Raw genomic sequence first — 20,409 nt, forward strand, 5'->3', positions numbered from 1 at the left:
AATTCTTTTGATCCCACATAGAAGATTTTTGTATTTAATCTTTTTAATCTCCTGACTTCTAGCAAATGTACTGTAAAATATGGAACCTTTCTTTCTTAACTGAAATAACTTATGTACCATCTTGTTGCAGATAATCTACCTTATAAGGTTCTGAATGGTCACAGGAGCAGCGTCACTTGTTTACTTTATCCACATGATAAATCAGTAAGATATGATCCAAGCTGGCTGCTATCAGCGGGTCAGGATTCAGTTGTGATCTGCTGGGATATATTTACTGGAGGCATTTTATACCAGTTTAATTTCTACTCTGGTCCAGTGATAGAGCTCTTGCGATCTCCAGAAAGCTTCAGAGTAAGTAAAAGCATAATGAATGATGTCTCAAAAGAAATAAAATTCTCTATGTGTGAGTATAAATATGAGAGAAAAAAATATTTGACAATACTTGATCCTACAGCACTTTATCCTTGATCTACATTATTATTGTCTTGTTTGAAAGTTGCTTTTAATTTCAGGGAGTTATTTTAAAACTTATTTTGTAATTTCAATGAATCAGGAAAATTATGCTAAACCAGTGACATATTAAATTGAAGCTCTTATCATTCTATTCACTATCTTTAATATCATGGTGTCAATCTATATGTTAATTTGACTATAGCCTAACCTCTGAAGTTAAAAAGCGTAATCAGTAGGGCTAGGGATTTGAACATAATAGGAAATAATTCAGACCAATTGTATTTTAATTTAACTTTGTATTCCTTTGTTTGGTTCCTAACATATCCTTATTATCCTTTGCATGCATACTTTTGTGATCTTTGAGCTTTAGAATAATTTTATATGGCTTTCTTAAAGTGAACTTTGAATTAAAAATTTAGATCTACTGTACTTGAAAATTCTATGAAACTTTGTTAAACAAAATCTGTCCCTGTTGTGTTTCTTGGGACTGGGATTTAATCTTTTTCTCTTAAAAACCATATTTGATACTTAAGGTTGACTCAGAGTTCACTTACATGCCATTGGACAAGTAGTCCAAAAGATGCTTTGCAATGGCATGAGTTTTAATGTTTGCAAGGCTCTTTTTAGCCCTTTTTCTGGAAACTGTGTAGAATTTAATTCCTGCTTGGATGGTGTCATTACAGGGCTGAATTTCTCCATACGATGACTTCCTTTGTGTGACACTAAAAATTACTTGCAGGGAGGGAAGGCTTTGCAGAATTGGGTTCAGACCATGTGAAATAAAATTGTAACATACCCAATTTTCTCTAAAAATAAGTTGCCTTTGGCTTTTGTGTCATAAGACCTGATAAAATTTTATATCACTTGAACATCAGTTTAGTTAAATTTAAACTTTTTACACTTTATCTTCTAGGATAACAGCTATTGTGTACTTGGTTATATAATTACTCTTCTGATAGGCTAAGTAGTGTGAATAAATGGTATATAAATTTGGGTTTTTTTAATTGAAAAGCTAGAAAAGATAGTGCTTTCCTTCCAGGAGGTCAGTTGTACAGCTAGCCTGTTAAAAACAAGCTAGACATTTAGGCTGAAACAAAACTTTATTTTCTACAATAAGTATTTTCTGGCAAATAATTGACTGAACAGGTCAGGCTTGTTAAAATGATATGGTTATGACTGTGGTCACAGTATTGAAATGGAAATTCTTTCTGTTTTGCAGTTAAAAGATCACAGCCTGGTGTGCTGTGTGTGCAGTGATCACTCAGTAGCAATTCTAGACCTTCAAAAGAGAGTTTGTCTCTTAGAAGCCAGAAGACATCTATTCCCTGTGAAGACGATAAAATTGAAACCTCTTGCAAATCAGCTGATTGTTGGATGTGAAGATGATTCAGTTTATGTATGGGATATTGAAACAGGTAGTAACACAGAGGGTGGTTTTGTTCCCCTTCTGTAAGTTTTGTTTCTCTGTTGCGGTGTTTTACAAACCAATTTATAGAAGACCAAAGCAGAAATACTGACACATTAAATAAATGAATTAGTGAGCTTAAACATTTATATAAACAATCAAGAAGCAGAATTTTCATACGGTTGGAAGTGTATCACAAATGAAATGTCAGCTTAAGCTAGATCCTGACAATCAGGTGATTGGCTGACATTGCAGTGAATTAAGTAGAATATAGAAGCCACAAATAGAACTTTTTGGTTTAGTTACTAAAAACAATGACATCTTTAATCCTAACAGTCTCAAATTAGAGCACAAAGTTGTGCTTTTTTCAGACAAATCATAATCAGAGAAACCTTTTGAGTTGATTGATAACAGTTAATAGTGGGAGATAACTGGGAAGCTCACAATTGTGTTGGCTGGAAAAACTGAAGCTGAATGTTTCTTTCAGGTTAAGGTGTAGATTCCCAGGTGATTTGAATGTGTGTAATGCTGATTCACAATGGCAAAGATGCCGCTATTTGAACTTTGACAGACAGAACTATGAGAAGCTGTAGGGGTACAAGATGTTGCAACACAATCTTTCCATGAGAGTCAGAGCTGTGTGTCCTGGGAGGTGGAGAGGAGGCAGGGAGTCCATAATAAGTCCAGAACCACTGAAAGGCACACTGGTTTTCTAATGTAACACTGAAATCACAATTTACTTGCCACATTATTAAAACACACTGCTGGGGCTGTCTGCTTTGGGCAAAAGTCCTTTGTCTTAAAGTACAAAATATCCATGTTTAATGAAGGATTTTGCAAAATGAGTGCAGCATAAATTATAAGCCAGTTGTGCTTGTAAGGTCTTTAATATCATTAAGCTACTGGCATAGGAAGTGCCTTCTGGTACTTTTCCTTTTCCCAAATGTACTGAATTGGGTTAAATAAAAAGGCCTAGAGTAAAATGAAATTGAACTATTAATCAGTTAAAATCCCTGGTTTTACACTGACTGTTTTTTTTCTTATAATAACTCAAAAAATATGAAGTTGTCTTATGAAGTTCTCATTTTTGCATTGTATTTAGAGAGTTAAAAATTCCTTTGAATCTTTTTGTTCAAAATCATCAATAATAATAAGAATAGAATTAATATCTAGGCTGTTATAAGTTTAATAGTGTTGTTACTTTTCTGTGCTTGCCAAGTGCTATATGATGGTTTTACTTTATTTGCACTGCTGGGGAAAAAAAGTGCAAGGTTATATTTCCAAAAGTAAATACTAGATTCAGGGTACTCTAAACTTGTTATCTATCTTCTATATGCTGTTGTTTCCAGAGTAACTTTAAATTCTCTCTTCTGGTAAATATCTAAGATACCACTTAGTGTATGTTCTGCTATCTATATAGATACATGGTATGTTTTCAGTGCTTTTTCCCCAGTCAGGAGGAGGTATGAATTCTACTCTTCTGCTCAGTCCTCTTTCTGGAGGGTTTGTGGAACACTACTGTATTGGGATCTTTCTTTTATGTCTTATCATTCCTCTAATACCTTTGTTTTCCTAGAGTCTGTCAGTGCAACTGCAGTATTGCAAATTACTTCCTTTGACTTTCTTCGTCCTGTAAAAAGGAGGTCTGTTTCCTCTCCAATATGTTTGGTTTTTTTTTCCTAAAGGTATTACTAGATTCCATGATTCTTTGCCCTCTGTAATGGCAGCATGCATTTTGTCTGTGCAAACAGTATTTTTGCTCACAGTAAAAGCTGTAAGCTGCATCTGTCCCATACTTAGCACAAAGTAAATAAAACAGCAAAAGTGAGCTATTAATTTTATTCTTATTATTGCCTAGCTTCTTGTTTTGTAGCAGTTTCCAGAAAGTCACTTTTACTAGTGATAAAGTGTTAAAGGTGAAATGGAAAGATACCATCCTAGTTCCCTTTTGTATCTCATAGAAACTAGAGCTAATAAATATACAGGTTTCTATGGAGAAGTTTGTAAAAATGCTACCAGTCTCCAGCTGTTTTATCTATATCTTCATTGCTCATTTAAAATTAATGTTGAAAACATCTTAGAAATTCATGTGGGAGAAATCTTGATATAGAATGTTTTCTTTTATTTGACAGCTAAAAAGAACATTTTTTAAAACCACATATCAGTAGGTAGGCTGTTTCCTGTGTATATACCAGTCTGAGAGAGAGGTATCCTTGAAGGTGATTTTTACCTAAATATTTATTAAGTTTTTTGCAGTGTCATTTTATAACCAAAGGATTACTTTACATGTGAAACTCTGCAATAAAATAGAGGAAATAAATATAGCAAAGGACCACTAAATATGTTTTCCTTAAATATTTTGTGTGTATTTCCTGATGAATGTTTCTCTTTATGAAGTGTTTTCACAGCTATAGTTTTTACTGATTTATCAGTTAACCATGCAGCCTTTATGATGCATTTGTTATGGATCTGTGCCATTATATTTTAGGATAAAGTGCAACAGGTCCTCAGATGCTCTTATGATGTGAATTAAGGTTAAAGCTCACAGGGCAGCAAGTGTTAATGTGTCTCTAGCCATTGGATGCTAAGAGACCTCAGACCCCATGGTCCAGCACTTATGTCCTTTAAGAAACAAACTAAAAAACCAAAACCCAAGCAAAGAAAGCCCCTCAAACTTTAAGCTAAGATGTGAGAGTATAATTTAACCCATCATAGCACAAGAAGGTAGTTATAAAGTCAAATTATTAACAAATCTTATTTCTAGAGCTGCTGAGGCATAAAGAAGAAATACAACAGTTTATACAAATGTATATTTTTAGTGGGACTTGGGTTTGCACACTGGTGTCTGCAGGAGAATAGCATTAATTGTTCTTGTATTGTGCACTTAGGGGGGGGCATGTTTTGTGCTTAACATTAACACTTTTAAGATAAACAGCACCCTTGTTTTGGATTTTTCAAGGTAAGTGTGTATTCTGGTAAAAAATTCTGAAAATTTAATTATATCCCACATGTAAAAAAAATGGTGCAAGTTCCTGCTTTTTTAGCCTTTCAGCCTATCATAGAATCATAGAATTAGCCGGGTTGGAAGGGACCTCAGAGATCATCTAGTCCAACCCTTCAGTGTTCTTATTACTTCGTGGAACATAATAATAGCTAGAAATAGTGCTGACAGGTCATAGGTATTACAAACTTCTGCTGCTAAGTATATAATTCCTAAATAATTGCTAAATAATGGACCGTGTCATTTTTATATTGAAAATTTTGGCTGTTGATTTAAAGAAGTCATCTGTGTAGGCCTGAAAAAAGGTAGCTCTATGTGTGGTGTTAAAAGAGGGCCAGGCCTGCAGTGCTCTGAAGTTTTCTGTGCAGGATTAAATGGTACTTGTGCAGAGAATGCTGCTGAATTAACTCCTGATAGTGAGGATACTTTTATCTCCACCATGTGGTATAATGAGGCTCTCCCTGAGTTAAAACCAAATAAACCAAACACAAAACAGTAATTTATTTCCTAGATTTCTGGGCAGTAAATCTTGTGGAATGAATTTAGTGATGCTTCTGTGTTATCTTAAAACAAAAAATTACTTTTACTTATTCTATGGAGATGCCAGGCCAAAATGCAACTTGCTGCACTCAGAAATACAGGACCTGATGGTTTCTTTCACAGTAAAATGTCCAAAGTAGCCCAGATAAGTTAAGGGTCTGGAGAAAGAATTGCATCTCGAATGCAGCTAAATAACTTCACAGTAAAATACAGTGAATTCTTTAGAAGTAAAATATTAAATAGCATATTAAATAGCATGTTTATGATACCATAGAGACAAAAAATTGGAATGTACTTTTAACTGTCTATCCTTTAGTTGAAAGGGTGGGTCAGATTTCAAAACTAGAAGTGAAGTAAGTGTATATTTTGATTCATGTTACATCTTCGGAAGGGGTGCAGATTCTTAAAAGTGTGGTTTTTTCACTGCTGTTTCTGTGTCAAGTTTGTTACTTGAATAAGAATTATAATCAGCACCTCTTAAGAATAACTGGAACACAAGAGAGACTGCAGTGAATTGCTACAGTAGCAATTACGAAATTATTTTTTTCCTTCCTGTTACACATCAGTAACTAAAAGATGCCATCCAGGGTGAGTACCTGGGAAGGCTTACTAGGATAAACTGGAGTTGGTTTAATGTGAATTATATCTTTATTGCAGGAGAACACAAGAGGTCATGGCATTGATCCTTGAAATTGGCCTGACCTAGATCAAGAGCTCTGTAGGTACTTCAGTGCCACTCAGGCAGACAAAGCATTGCTCAGATGTGTGAAAGATGTTTATAGCATCACAGACAAACCTCTGCAGAAACACAGCAGCCTTTCATAATGATTTTAATCTGTTGGCAAATGAACTGTCAGGCATGCACAGTAGTGCTTTGCTTGCCAGTGCAGCTACCTGTGAGCCTCTTCCTTGACTTGGTTAAGCAGGATGCTTAGAGGCAGCCTTGTACTTGGATTCCTTTAGAGAAACAAGCATAAGAATTTTATTTTTTTTTCTGTACTAAGAGTTTTTCCTCCTTCTGGCTATGCAGTTAGCTTTGTGACCGAGGCTTTGCCTCTTTAGAAAATGAGTAGAGGGACCTGATTTTGTGTCAGACTTGTATATCATTGTTTGCAGTTAAAAAAAAAACAAACCAAAAACTGACAACAGTATTAGTGTACTAGAGTTAATGGATAACTGGGAAAACAGCCAGTCTGTTTATAATTTCAGGTTGTGGATTAAGGAAATTCCATGAATGTTTCAATATTTATGCTGTTGTAGATGCAGCAATAATTCTGTTGAATTTGACAAGTGGCTTCATAGAAGTTTAGAGGCATCTAGTACCTATGACTCTTTCAGATACAACAGTGTAGTTCAAAACTGTCCTTCCACCAGGTAAATAAGAGTATGGCCCCATAAGCAGATGAAAGACTTCAGCATGAGTAGCAGTTCACTGTCCAGGGACAGTCCCAGTCACTGACAGGGAGTGGCACACTTTTTAAAAAAACATTCTGAAATGTTTTCTTTTAACAGGCTTTCATAATAAGTTTCTAACACTTTATAAGGTGGGAGAACCATTGTCACACAGGTTAAAGTCTAAGTGGGTAGTACTTTTGGTGTATGATTTATTGCATACATTCTCCACAAGGCTGTCAAAGAGATGGTTTTTTATGTGATCAGCGGCAAGTTGCCTGAGTACAATAGGCTGCCTATATTCCAAATAAATAGGCATAAAATCTAAGAGTATAGCTGACTTCAAGTGGAATTTACCTTATCATCTGAGCCTGCTATCTATACATAACTACTAGTTCTATCTGTGAGCTAGTTATTCATCTTGTCTTTGTAGTGACCAGGAGGAAGAAGGAATAAGTAAAAGTCTGTATCTTCCCCATTGACTTCAAGGGGAGTCTAAAGAAGCTGGAGGAGGGTGGACAAAGCTAATTGCCTGCTGCTGTCACAGGCCTAGAATGAGAAAAATTGAATACCATCCTTTTAGTCCTTTGGTTTACAGCATGAAGTAAAATTATTCTAAGTTTAAATGTTGTTATTGCACATGCATGTGGGCAGTGATAAAGGAAATAATACAGAGGCCATGAACTATCACCTGTGTAGTTAGATGTATTTTGTCTAGATTTTAATATATGGACACAGCAACTTCCCATTACAGGGGGGTATCTTTCCATGACAATTAATATTGATCTAATAATACATTTGCAATATTAACAAAGCATGTGTAGAAGATATATTCCAAACTTCTGTGCTAGAAGATAAATATGAAAATCAATAACAAATTTTATTCTAATTAAAGGCAGAATATTTCTTCCAATAACTACCACTTGAAATCCACTTTCATAAGGAAATTGGCTGTTATCTATATTGTTCTTACATGTCCCTAAGCACTTGGTGTTTTCTCTTTTTTAAATTTTTTTTTAAAAATTATTTTTTAAAGGTAGATATCAGTACAAGAAGATGTAGAAATAAAAAGATCCATAGGTTTCTTTCTTGCTATGTACAGCAGCACCTCTACTGGGCCACATACCTGTTTAATATGTATTGAGAGTGAACAAAAAATGGGCAGACTTTAAAGACCAACATTCCTTGCTCAGAGGGAGCATTCTTCATTTGTCAGAGGTAGACTTAGTCTTTCAATTAGTGCTAGCTTAACTTGAATTTATTCCTTGAAGTTCATCATGCTTGCAGAATGAATACACTAAGTTCCTATCATTTTCTCCTGCCTTGTATGTGTTGTTCTGTTTTACAATATGCTTAGTGTCAATTTAAAAACAAAATTACATCACTTCATTAAACTTTCTGTTCTGTTATCACATTACTATGCAGTTCATTTTAGCCTGGCTACATTGAATTTTTATACTCAGGGAATGTGTATTTTGAGACTTTGAAAAGAGACCATGCAAGAGATTAAGGCAAAAGAATCTCTATGTTGGGGCATTACTGCACTTCAGATTCAGAAGATTTGGTGTCTTAGGCATCTTGGAGGCTTCTTATCTGAACACACTGGGGTTGTCTTTTTGTATTGTCTATGACACTGTCACTATGCTGTTGCTATGTGCTGTATTAGAATAAATTCAGGTACTTATATACCTCATGGTATCAGTATGAGCAGTAGTTTGTGTGGTGAGGGAAATATGTCCAAATGCAGAAAACCTCCTGTGGTTTTCAGAGCACCAGTAAAGTTGCTTTCACACCTTGTTGTAGTAGTGCCATGATAATTTTTTCCCTACTTGCTCAGAAGCTGCTTTTTAAGAATGGTTCGTGAGGTCTGAACCGAAAGTTAAAAAAACTTAGTGTCATATTCAAAGCCCCCAGCTGGGGGGATTTGCTTTCTTTAGACAAAGGGACAATTGTTTTTTTTTAAACATATATTTTTAAACTATAATCGGTAAGAAATTCAGTTGATGACTTGAGTGGGTGAGTGTGGCCTGGCTGATAAATCCTGTGGTTGCATTTCAGATGCTGTAGTCTATGATGTAGCTAGGCTCAAAGTCAGAGTGGCTGCTACCTTATTCTTTTTTTATTTTCTTAGTAAACTCTTCAAAGCCTAAAGATCTGGGCTGATGAAAAATGCAGCTTTAAAGTCCTTGGTAACTAGGTCTATTAAGACTTTTTAAAAACACACTACATGCATACTACATGTACATATTTTACATGCTTGGGACAAAAAAAGGCCTCTTGATGTGAAGTTTCTGTGAAGTCTACTTATGCATTCACTTTCTCCTGGCTTTCCACACAAACTCAGTTCACACCCACACACAGTATCTCTGCTTTCCTTAATTTTAGAATTACACAATATAACACTGGCAAACAATTTGTTAATACAACAAATTTATCTTAAGTCAGGTATGTCTGAACGCATCCAGAATGTTGGCCCCAGCATCTCCTTTGTTACTCAAAAAACATGCTCTTTGATATTAGGACAAATAGGTCTCCTATTATATTGCTAACACTCAAACAGTTATATTGTACCTAACTTCATCATCCCTGTGAAACTGGAAAAACTAGACCTTACAAAACTAAGGCTCAAATATTGAATATCCCATTTCATTACTTCAAAGAATTAATTGAAGATTATGAAAGACTTGTATCTCCCCTGAAGGGAGCTCTTCTTACTTGGAAGAAGGCTCTCTCTAGTGATTTAGCTCTTTTGTTCTTAGGTCATGGACTGACCTTCAACATTAATAATCAGGGCAGATACCATGTGGGTTAAGATCTAGATTTCTCTCTCCCCTCTACTTTCATGCTCAAGAGGCATCCCCAAAAAAAGGAGGAAGCTGCAGGAAGGGAGTTCACCCAGCTGTGCACTATTGAGCTGAAACAACTTCTTGAGCTGAGTAAAATGCTGTAACATTAAACAATTAACAATGCAGCTTTAAACAACTTCTGGTGTAGACAGCATTTCTCTGAGGAAGAAGTTCTATGAAGAAATGCAAGGCATAAAGGCAACATGATTCAAATGTTGCTAACATGCAATAAGATGGAAGGTTGTAATTTTACTGTAGTTCCTCTACATGTTTTAGGCTTTCATGTAAATCCCTTTCTAAAAGATGAGAAAGATACTGATTAACATATTTTTAAAATATGATTCAAGTAAGTCACAAGCATGACTACATATGCTTTGTGGAAGTGTTCAGTGTTTCGGGACTTCATTTGTTTTAATTTGTCAGCTTTAAGTTTAAATCTTGCTTTTTTACGGCATCTCATATACCTGTAAGTTCAGATCAGTCTATTGCTTGCCCTTTCATAGTTATCTAAATTTGAGTTATTGTTCAGTAACTACCTTATTGATGTAGAGTAATAAAAGGTAGTGGAGCTTTGAAAAGTTAGTCTCAGGAAAAAAAAAAACAAAACCCAACCAATGCCATCTTTTACTCAACTGTAGAAGCTAAGCAGATGCTCTTTTATACCTAGGATAACCAAACATCTTTATATTCTTATTCGTATGCATATGTACATATGCAAACTTCTATGTACTTTGTATATGCTAGGTGGAACATACATGAAAAGTAGATTTATATCTCTGTGTGGAAGGAGGCATTTCTTACAGATTATATTTGATCTTTATTACTATTATTAATAATGAATTAAGGTTATATATATTTAGTAAGATAATTTTTCTTTGTGAAGATAACGGGGGAAATGAGAAATGATTCACATGGTCAGTGTGGTCAGAAGAGTTAACATAATTGGGTGGTTTTCATTCCAGACAGAGGGCAGATTCTCATCCTCACTCTGTTTCACATGGTAATAAAGAAATGGAAACTGATCACATCTCTTCCAAGTTCAGAGCTGGCCACTTCCTCTTTTCAGCCCAATTTAGGAAATTTACTGTATCTCAGAAATTTCTGTTACAGGATTATTTTCCTTGGCTGTTTAGAATAGTTTAGATAAAGTCAGGAAGAGAACAAGAGAGTTTTTTATGTCTTTTCAGGGTGTTGTGTCTGTAGCAGAAATCCTAAATTGGGGACTGGCTGCACTGGAGAACTGTTCTTTTTACCTCCTTATGTAAACCAGCATTATATATGATACTCAAGTAGTTTTCTTTATATTGTTCTTCATTCCTTTCTTTAGCTGAAGGGTAATCTGGCAGTAGTTTGCTAATCCTATTCTGAAAATGTGTATTCTGAAGAATGTCAGTAATGTACAGCAGTTGGACTACATGATTGATCCTCCAAATGCAAAAATAATTATGTAACTTGTGAAGCATCTTGCAGAAGTTCCTGTATACAGTGCTGTAGGCACGTGGCATCTCTATTGCTAATCTAGTCCTGTGTGTCAAATATAATTTTGAAGATTAGGTTTTAGTAGACTGGGTTTTGTTTCATCTCTAATTTCTATTTATTGGATGGCACTTACTTTTTATATGGGTTGAGAACATACATGCTAACTTAATGCAAGGTTTGTTCCATCCATTTTGGGCCATTTTGATATTGGAGTGGCAGCAATAGGAGTTAAGAGATTTTTCAAGCAAAGTGCTTGACCACTTTCTTAGAACAGGATGGTAACTTGAATCACCTCAGACCGAGGAACATAAAATTTCTGTTTATCTGACTCTACAAGCAGAGCAGGAGGTGGGTGAAAGATTAAATAGGTATTTATGGAAAGGAAGATCCCAACAGAAAACAACCCAGATCTTTGACAAAAATAAATAAATAAACCCAAAAACAAACAAACAAACAAGCCCAGCAAAAACTAGGTGCTATTATGAGTGATATTCTGAAGGATGAGGTTTTTATTTATTCTTTTTTTTTAAATCAAATCTGAAATTGTGAATTTTTCATTCACAGATACTGTTATGCTGTAAGCTTCAGCTGAGTTACTGGGTCAGAGTAGCTCTGCTTTATTGGGGATTTTCAATATTATACTGGGATTTTCAATACTATATAGGGGATTTTCAATACTATAGCTTTGATAGCAAATAGCACTGGAGCCTGATGATATGACAGGTGATGTGATGTCAGGGAATGTCTCATCTTGAGGCAGGATAATGTGTGAATTCCCCAGTAAAAATGCATAATTCACTGGAAGCAGGATCTGGAGGACTGTGTGGCAGCACCAGCACCAAGAGACACGTTGTAGCACTTGGTCCATAAGAAGAGTGAGATGTAACAGTCTCCGGCCAGTCACATCTGGTGGTCCAAAGCTGCCTGGGAGAGTGAAATACTCCTCTTGTCTGTTCCTGAGACTTGGTTGCCATGGTCACAGCTTTAGAGAGATAAAGACTTACTTTTCCTGTGTTTTATAGGTATAGTAGGGGGACACTGCTGTGGTGTTGCTCCTACATAGAAACCTGGTCTTTTCCCTTTCATCCCTTTTTATTTTATTCTCTCCATTCAAAAGCTTTTGGTCTCATTTGTGTTTAAAATACTTCAGGTTTGAGAACTGTCTGTTTTTCTTGTCTCTCATGTATTCCATGTATTCCCCATTCTTACTTTTTATTTTTATTTTAAAATCACAAACATATTTCTAACAAAGAACTGTTTGTGGAACAATAACCAACCTGCCCTGGTTGATTTTTTGGACTGCTGTGGTCAGGGTGTCTCTATCAGACATAGCTTTCTCCATCTCACACAAACAGCTCCCTTTTTAAAGGGCTGTCTCTGTCTCTTAACGGTGTTTTCAGGAATCACAGAATGCAGATCACTTCCTTTGTCTCTGCCACCAACTCACTCTGAAAAAGAATGTTTTGGGCTCTTCAGAACTGCAATGTATACTGGATAAAATATTTTGTAAGGCTTTCATGATCACCTACTCCCATATGTCACACTTACTTTCCTTTGTACCCCTCTATTGCAGCTTCAGATGTACACACAAGTATGTACATATGTATATATCTACAGGTACAGTGAACCATAATGAAGTATATAAAAACAAGCTTGTTTTTAAGACAGGAATGATCTAAAAGTTGCTACTTAGAAGGGATTTGAGATAGCTGTAATTAATGGTGTGTAAATGTTTCAAGATACAGCAATAAGTTTAAGAAACTTATAGCCTTCTGTCAGGCAGACATTAAGCTGGTTGTCCAGGGCATATTTTTTTATTCAAAGCTCCTGTCTACAAATGTGCTTTATTTAAAAACAAAAAAACCCACCACACAAACCCAAAACTTCAACTCCTCTATGTGCCAGGTTGAGTCGCTGTTTCTCACCTATTATGAACCCAGAAATTATTTCTTTGATTGATAAATTAAGAAGACTACCCATACAAAATTGTACATTTGCTATAGCATGAACCTGATGCTGAAAAAATATATGGTAGGTAGCAGAAGTGTTCAGTAACTCAGCAGCTTGCTGTTCCTCAGTTTGCATCCACAAATCTATCATATGTAGAAGCACATCTAACAGTTGAAAATAAGATATATGTATTTATGTATGTGTATGTAAAATATCGGATTGCTTTTGTGTGCATCAAGATTGCCTGTTCTTCCATTCTGGCCACAGTCTTCAGAAGTGAAATGCATTTTTACTCCTGAGTATATGCACATAAATACATGCACATAAGAGGATGAAAAGTCAAGCAACTCAGACCTTGATTTTATTTTTTTAATTTTTTTGTTGGAAACATGGTTTTATTTTCTTTTGCCATGATAGCTTTAATTGAATGATTGTATTCTATTCTATTCTATTATATATCCACAAAATTATTCCACAGAACAGTCTGGCTCTGAGGGGTGACTGGTGGTGATGCACTCATAGATGCATCTGGAGCTAAAAAGACTCTTTCTTCAACTTTGAAGGTCTGGCTGATGCTGAATAGTATGTATAATAATGCCTTTGAAATATAATACCATGGCCCCCAAATTCTTTGGTTTAACAAAAATTTATTGTAATCCTTGCCTTAGTTCTTTGCCCATAAAAATAATATGCTACCTGGTCATTTCAGAGGGATATTATGAGTCTTTCTGAAGCACTTGAGTACTGTAGTAATGTATTGCCCAGGTAAGTGATACAGAAAACAGTGATGGATGTGTATGTGTATACATATAAACATTCCCTGTACAGTGGACTTGCTGCAGAAGACACTAGAGAAAGCTTAGTCCTTCATGCTTAATGATAAGGGAGAACAACTATTTCCATGGTGACTTTTGTTCTTTTTTTTTTTTTTGCTCTGAGTGATGCAGGCAGTTCTGTGGGGAAATACCACATGCTTTAAAGCCTGATAGACTGCACTGTATATGTGAAGAGGACAAAAATAATATTAGCTGAATGAATTCTTAACTTTGGAAGTACTGTAATTCTTTTAGGAATATGTGTGTAAGATGTGCAGTATAAATTGTATAATCCTTAATTGTAGGATGCTATTAATGTATTTCTGTTTGTGAAATGTTGCAGTGTTGGGAGCTTTGTAGCCAGTGTGGTTTTGAAGTGTTTGTAGACAGTCCCAGCTGTAAAGATCTTTGGGCAATTTGGTTTCCTTGCAGTAGATACTTTAGTTTTATAATGATCCATCAGACTGGCTACAAATCCTGGGCAGGAATGAAGAAAATAACATGAACAACTGGGGCTGATCCTTACTTTTTCAGTCCAATGTTATGCAATAGTATTCTACTGCATTCAATTGATGCCGTAGGTGACGAAGACTCAGTTGCATTAATGAATTAGATTCTGAATTCAAAAGCTGTTGGCCATATAAGTAACAGGTGATACTACAGTGAACAAAAAAAGGATGAGTTTCGAAGAAATAATTTCAGATAAAGAGATTTTATACACACACACAAACACATCGTATGAGATCCCTCAATCCCAGTCCAATATTTTTAGCAGGTGTTACTGGCAGAACTTCAATGTTACATATTTTTTTTTTCTGGTAGCAATGAAAGGAAAATTCATGTTGTATTACTTGAGGCTACAAAGAATTCAAACTTAAGGGAAAAAACATTTCACATTGTAGCAGATATTTAATATTTTTTAAACCCTTCACATGTTTTTTATCTCTGATGTTTATAGGAAACATAGCATTCCAGCAATTTCTTATGAGTTTAATTCCTATAGGAAATGTGTAGCATATAAAAGGAGCTCATTTCAAATACATTTTAGTTGGTTTAGATAGCTAATGTTAATTATACATTAAGTACTATTACTAAAGTTATTACTAAAAGAATATAACTGGGTATAACAAGAACAAGAGTTGAATTGCCTAGAGCCACACAAGTGACAAAATTATTCTATTCATATTCTTGACTACTAAGCTATGCCTAGTATATTCAAATGTGTAAAAACTGTCAGAGGTAAAGATGGGTTTTAGGAATGGAAGGAAAAAAATTGAGCTTTCTGTTGCTATTTGTAATCTGGAACACTAGAGGACAGCACTAAAATATTACATAAATGTGTGATTGTTTACACTGTTAATGATACAGAAGCTCTGTGAGGGCTTTGTGAAAATTAAACAAATGATATTGTTTTGAACTAAGATAGGGCAAGTGGTGGTATCCTGAGTTTTCCTTACTCCTTTTGAAAACTGTCTTCAGGTTATAAAAAATATTTTAAGTTTCTTGTGTTCTGAATTTAAGGTATTTTCTACAGGATTCCTGTAGAAATTATGCTTTATTTTTTTACATAGCAGTGTTGTAGAATAGACTATTACTTAATTAATTCCTCCTTTATGGACGTATATAGTGTAATTTTGTCTTATCTGTAAATGCTTCATGATATATTTGCTCACATGAAATGTACTATTTTAATCAGTGATACTGAAATATGAAATCATGTAGTTCCTTCAAATATTCATAGTTTCTGTTGTGTTTCTCTAGGCGTTCTGGACTGTTACGTCACAGGTAAAACTGCAAAAGCAATTCTTGCTTGCACTGAAGATTCAGAATTCTTCGTGCCAGATGCTCTACTTCCTGTATTCCAAGAATCAGAAAGAAATAAAAATGCTGGATACAAACCATCTAGCTCTTATAAGCATGGCATGAGCTTTTACAGTCTAACTCACAAAGAAAAATCTTCAGAGAAGGTAAGATTGAAGAGTGTTTCTTGAGCAATGAGTTGTAATCCAAATTCTTTGCTCTTTTACCTTCAATGATGTGTAGCCCAGTATAAGTGCAGTAGAGGCTCAGTCTTCAGTTTATAAACTCTTGTTTCAGCTGGCTTAGTTTTATCTTTTACACCATTTCATAGAACAAATGGGGAAGATGGTGGAAGTGCTTTATGCAAGGTTACCAGCAGATCATCACAGTTCCTCAAAGAGTTAGCACCCATCCTTAGGCCCTCTTTCCTTATGCCTCTGGCTTATGACTGCACCTCCTAACAGTGATCTCAGAACACTTGAACCCAGCAGTTTGGATGCACATGTGTTAAAAGCACATCATGGCACAAAGCTACCATCCTTTCCATTATTGCTTTTCTAGGAAACTGCAGCTTCCTGTTGACGTTTGATGCTAGTTTTTGAGTATTTGTTTTCTGCTAACATCATAAAATGGAGTGCAAGTGATTAATATTGGTGTTAGTGCCACTAATTTTGGCACCTTTTGGGCTAAAAAGGGCTTGGTGTTGTTTCATGTGAGAAACTGGGGTGAAAATAGGTTTGAAAGGCAGGTGAGGCACTGCCTTTAGCTTTATAAATTTTTTTACAAATTTTGTTCAATCAAATAGTCCTAATTGATGGGAAAGATGTGCTCTTTTTGTTTTGAAAATCTAAGAAGGAATTACCATACTGAAACTAGTGTTAATGTGCTGTTAAAGCTGTCAAAATGAGTGAAGACACCTGATATAATGAGAAGTGAGGTTTAAAAGGCAGTATTCATTCTATTTGCTTGTGGTGTAGATATATCTATATTGTTAAGTTATTTGTTGGTATTTAAAAAAATTACTAAGCAAAAAACCATCTCAGATTTAATACAGTTTCAAAGTCAATGAGGTAGGTATTGTTTTATTCAGGTTGGATGATAATTGTACATATATTTTTCTGAAAACCCTGATTGTGTATCAGGAGTGAATGTATTCACTAAGCCCCTTGATAATAGAGTATCTTAGGAATTAGGGTCTCAATGTTGTTTGTTCTTGTTTACCTCTTTTTAATTGAAAGGGTTTGGGGAATTCCATTCTCTGAAATAAACAGGGGAAGTCATGTCGACTATTCCTCAGCCCTGAATGTAGTTAAAAAATGTGTCTCCCCACAAGTATGCAAAGATGCAAAATGCTTTCCTTCAACTTAGATGTGGAAACAGCCTTCAGAATGGTCTCTGGCCTTTTTTCTGTCTTTAATAATTATGGTTAAACAAATGCTGGTTATTCCAAAGGTCTCTCTGATAAAGTACAGCTCTGAATTTTCTTTTCTCTTTTTCTTCTATTGTACCGATAAATTTACATATAACTAAGTTTATAATGATTGTTATTTAACTCTCAATGTTTCTCTTTGACCTTTTATTGACCTCAGTTTGATTTCTCAAGTTCTTTTTGATCCCATTTTCTGAAAAGATGTCTTAGAGGGTAATCCTGCTGAGCATGTTGTGGGGCAGATGGTGTGCTAGTTGGCCATTGACACAGACTCTGATCTTACTGTTAGTTTATTAAAAGGAATAGTTTCTACTTAACTTTTTAAAGTGGACCAACAGAAAATGTTTCTATAGCTGCAATTAGAGAGTAATTTTTAAAAATCTAGAGTGTAGCTTTTTAAGTTGAAAACTGCATGGATTTAACAAAGTGTCTAGAAAGAAAATGTGCTGCTTGCACAATATGGAAAAAACAGTTTTCTATATATTTTAAGCGTGGGGTCTAACATGCTTTGGTTGTTATCATTTTAAATTGGAAGTAATATCACAATAGGCATCAGTGGAGTTGAAAGAACAATTTCTAGCACTTTTCTTGATCAGGCATACACCTTGTTTTCATTAAAATATTCCCTATTGAAAACTTGTAATTGTGAGAATATTTTTTATGTCTTTTAGCCTTCCCTATGAATGTCTAACTACACATATCTTATTTCTTTTAATTTCATCTTTTTTTTTTTTCATTATAGTAATATTATTTTAGTCTAGTTTCCTAAGAAACTGAGTCGTATACTTGGGAAACCACTTTCCATTAATCAAAAATCTGTTGTGTCTCACATCTAGTGCTGCATCTCCCCATTAAAGCAGGTTCTGTGCATTGGTGTGGGAGGTGCTGGAGGCTTAAGGGATGAGGTGTAGCTGAACCTGGGAAGAAGATAACAGTGGAGGTCCCCTTAATGCTATTCCAGGAGCCCAGTGCAGGCTACACAAAAGGAGGGTGGAGCACTGCAGCTTTTTGTAGCACTTTTGTTATTGCTGAAATCAAGGCTTGATATGAAGTCTGCTGTTGTTTTGAAAACTGTTGTATCAACTGTCTTAGGTCATTATATCTTAGTATTGTCTCCTAAAATACAGATTCCATGAAATTAGTAATAGTTCTGTGGAAATCAGAGTTCAATATTTCATAGCGTATTAATAAGTGTATAATGATGAATTGTGAAACTTCCAGATTCTTTTGGCAAATTTTGTATTAGAAGGTAATAACATGCTACATTATTAATAAGCTTTATAATTAAAACGCCCAACATACTCCATTTTAGCCTCTTAAAAATTCAATGTATTAGTAAAAACAAGGAGTAACTGCACCTGTTGATATTAAGCTTGTGACTGATTGTTATTTTGTACAATGAAATGATCCACGTGAAGACTGCAAGTAAGATTAAGCATTTTTTCTTAACATTTTTTTGGTAAATTTTTTTAGCATTAATATTATATTTAAGATAAAATAACACAAAATAACACTCGGAAAACAGTTGTCTTTCTTTATTCCATCCTCGGAGGAAAGAAAAATAATATTCTCACATAGAAGTCCAGCTTCAAAGGCTTTCTTTGAAAATGTTTGCCATCATGTAAATCACAGATACAAAAGCAGAATGCTTTGATTTCATGGTGTTTGGACCATTTTAATTCTTTTATTGTGCTGCACGTGCCAATGGGAGTACCACTAACAGATGAGTGTGACAAATGCGGTTAACGTAAGTTCCATATTAATGTTGTCAAATCCCCTTGATATATTTAAATGGATTTTAATTATTTTCAATGTCAAAAGACCCAAAATATATAGTTAATAGTTCTTCCAAGAAAGCTTAACTCAATATGTGAATGTAAAAACCTCTCTAAAAATGAAACTTTTATATTGGCCTTAGTCATTGACATAGGGTATTCATCAAGTCAGCAATTTGTGTGGCAAAGTGCCATTTGAATAGTGTATTGTTAGAATACTTATGGTCCACTTGACAAGGGCTCTTGCTGTAAATAGTGCAATTTGACTCCAGCTGTTAAAGAGTGGCTTTGACAGCAGCCAAATAGAATGGAGATGCTTTACTGCACCGCAGAAAAATCAATATTGGGTTCTTGTTCATAGTAACCTGTTTTTTCTTTTTTGCAGATTTATGCAAGACTATCTAGAGTTCATTTCTGGAAGTTTAAATATAATTTTTAAAGTGGCTCTCTTTTATTTTCATCATGTTGTTGATGAATGATTCTTGTGTTTGTTAAAAAAAAATATCAAAAAAGACAGTACTTTGTGTGTGTAAACAATGTGGTCATGCAGCATGATTTCGACTCTCAGCTTAGATGGATATTAGGACGTGGGTGCATAAGTTATGTAACTAATGGCAAAAACTGCTCTTTCCTCTCTTTATTTTATTTCCCTTTTGTAGTGCTACTGTAGTCAATTTTCTAAGCATGGGGTTTTTTAAAGGAGATTTCTTTGTTGTTCTCCCTTTAACAACCCCCACAGATGTTGACAATCTGTAGTGCCATTGTAGATTTTCCTGAAGCACAGTCTTGCTGGTGCTGAACAGTTTTCCAGCAGTATTCAGTGACACAAGGTTGCTATGATACCTGGCCAGCAGCAATAGGTATTGAATCACTGGTCTTAATTACAATAGGCTACCATCTAGATCCTGTGCTCATGGTGTTTATATGGAACTAGCTCTCATTATACCTTTAAGTCATAGATATATTTGAAAATCAGACCTGTGTGAAAGCTGGTTTAAAAATAAACCACAGAAAATGCTTCAGTGCATCATATGAAGATTTCATTGATACACTTAAAAAGCTGTATATGTCTGAGAATTGTTTTCCTGATGTTTCAAAAAGCTTACCTAATGGAAAGTTGTCTAGTTTTTCTTTTAAATAATTTGGATATGAATCTGTGTTTATCATGCAGTGATGTTTCTACTGATTTCAATAATGTAAACAGAACTGCTGGATAAAAATGTTGGATGAAGAGCAGCCTCTAAAAGCTGTGCAATTATTGCTAAGCCTTGGACTGCTGACTCAGACTGCTGAAGAGCTAGTCCAGAAAAGGAGCATTTTTACCATATATATATATATATATATATATATAGGACAAACAAGGCAAAGATGAGGGGGGAAAATGTTTTCTTTACAGGAGTTCTAGATGTATTTATTGCTTGATATCTTCACTAAACAAATCCTTAAAATACCATTGTTTGCTCATTAATATATGGTGCTGAAAGTGGAGTCAAAATGGGTAAATAAGGACTGCATGAGATCTGT

The 20,409-nt window shown here is 35.0% G+C and overlaps 1 protein-coding gene across 1 annotated transcript in view; it reads left to right on the top strand.

Annotated features, from left to right (window-relative positions):
• The window catches only part of WDR72 (WD repeat domain 72), a 97,337-nt gene that overhangs the window by 16,535 nt on the left and 60,393 nt on the right, over positions 1 to 20,409 (top strand). Inside the window, exons 11-13 of the mRNA XM_008492044.1 lie at positions 131 to 351; positions 1,673 to 1,868; positions 15,643 to 15,848. Coding sequence (XP_008490266.1) covers positions 131 to 351; positions 1,673 to 1,868; positions 15,643 to 15,848 — 623 coding nt within the window. The remainder of the gene's footprint in view (positions 1 to 130; positions 352 to 1,672; positions 1,869 to 15,642; positions 15,849 to 20,409) is intronic.

Source organism: Calypte anna, chromosome 10 (genome assembly GCF_003957555.1).
Source record: "Calypte anna isolate BGI_N300 chromosome 10, bCalAnn1_v1.p, whole genome shotgun sequence".
Classification (NCBI taxonomy): Eukaryota; Metazoa; Chordata; class Aves; order Apodiformes; family Trochilidae; genus Calypte; species Calypte anna.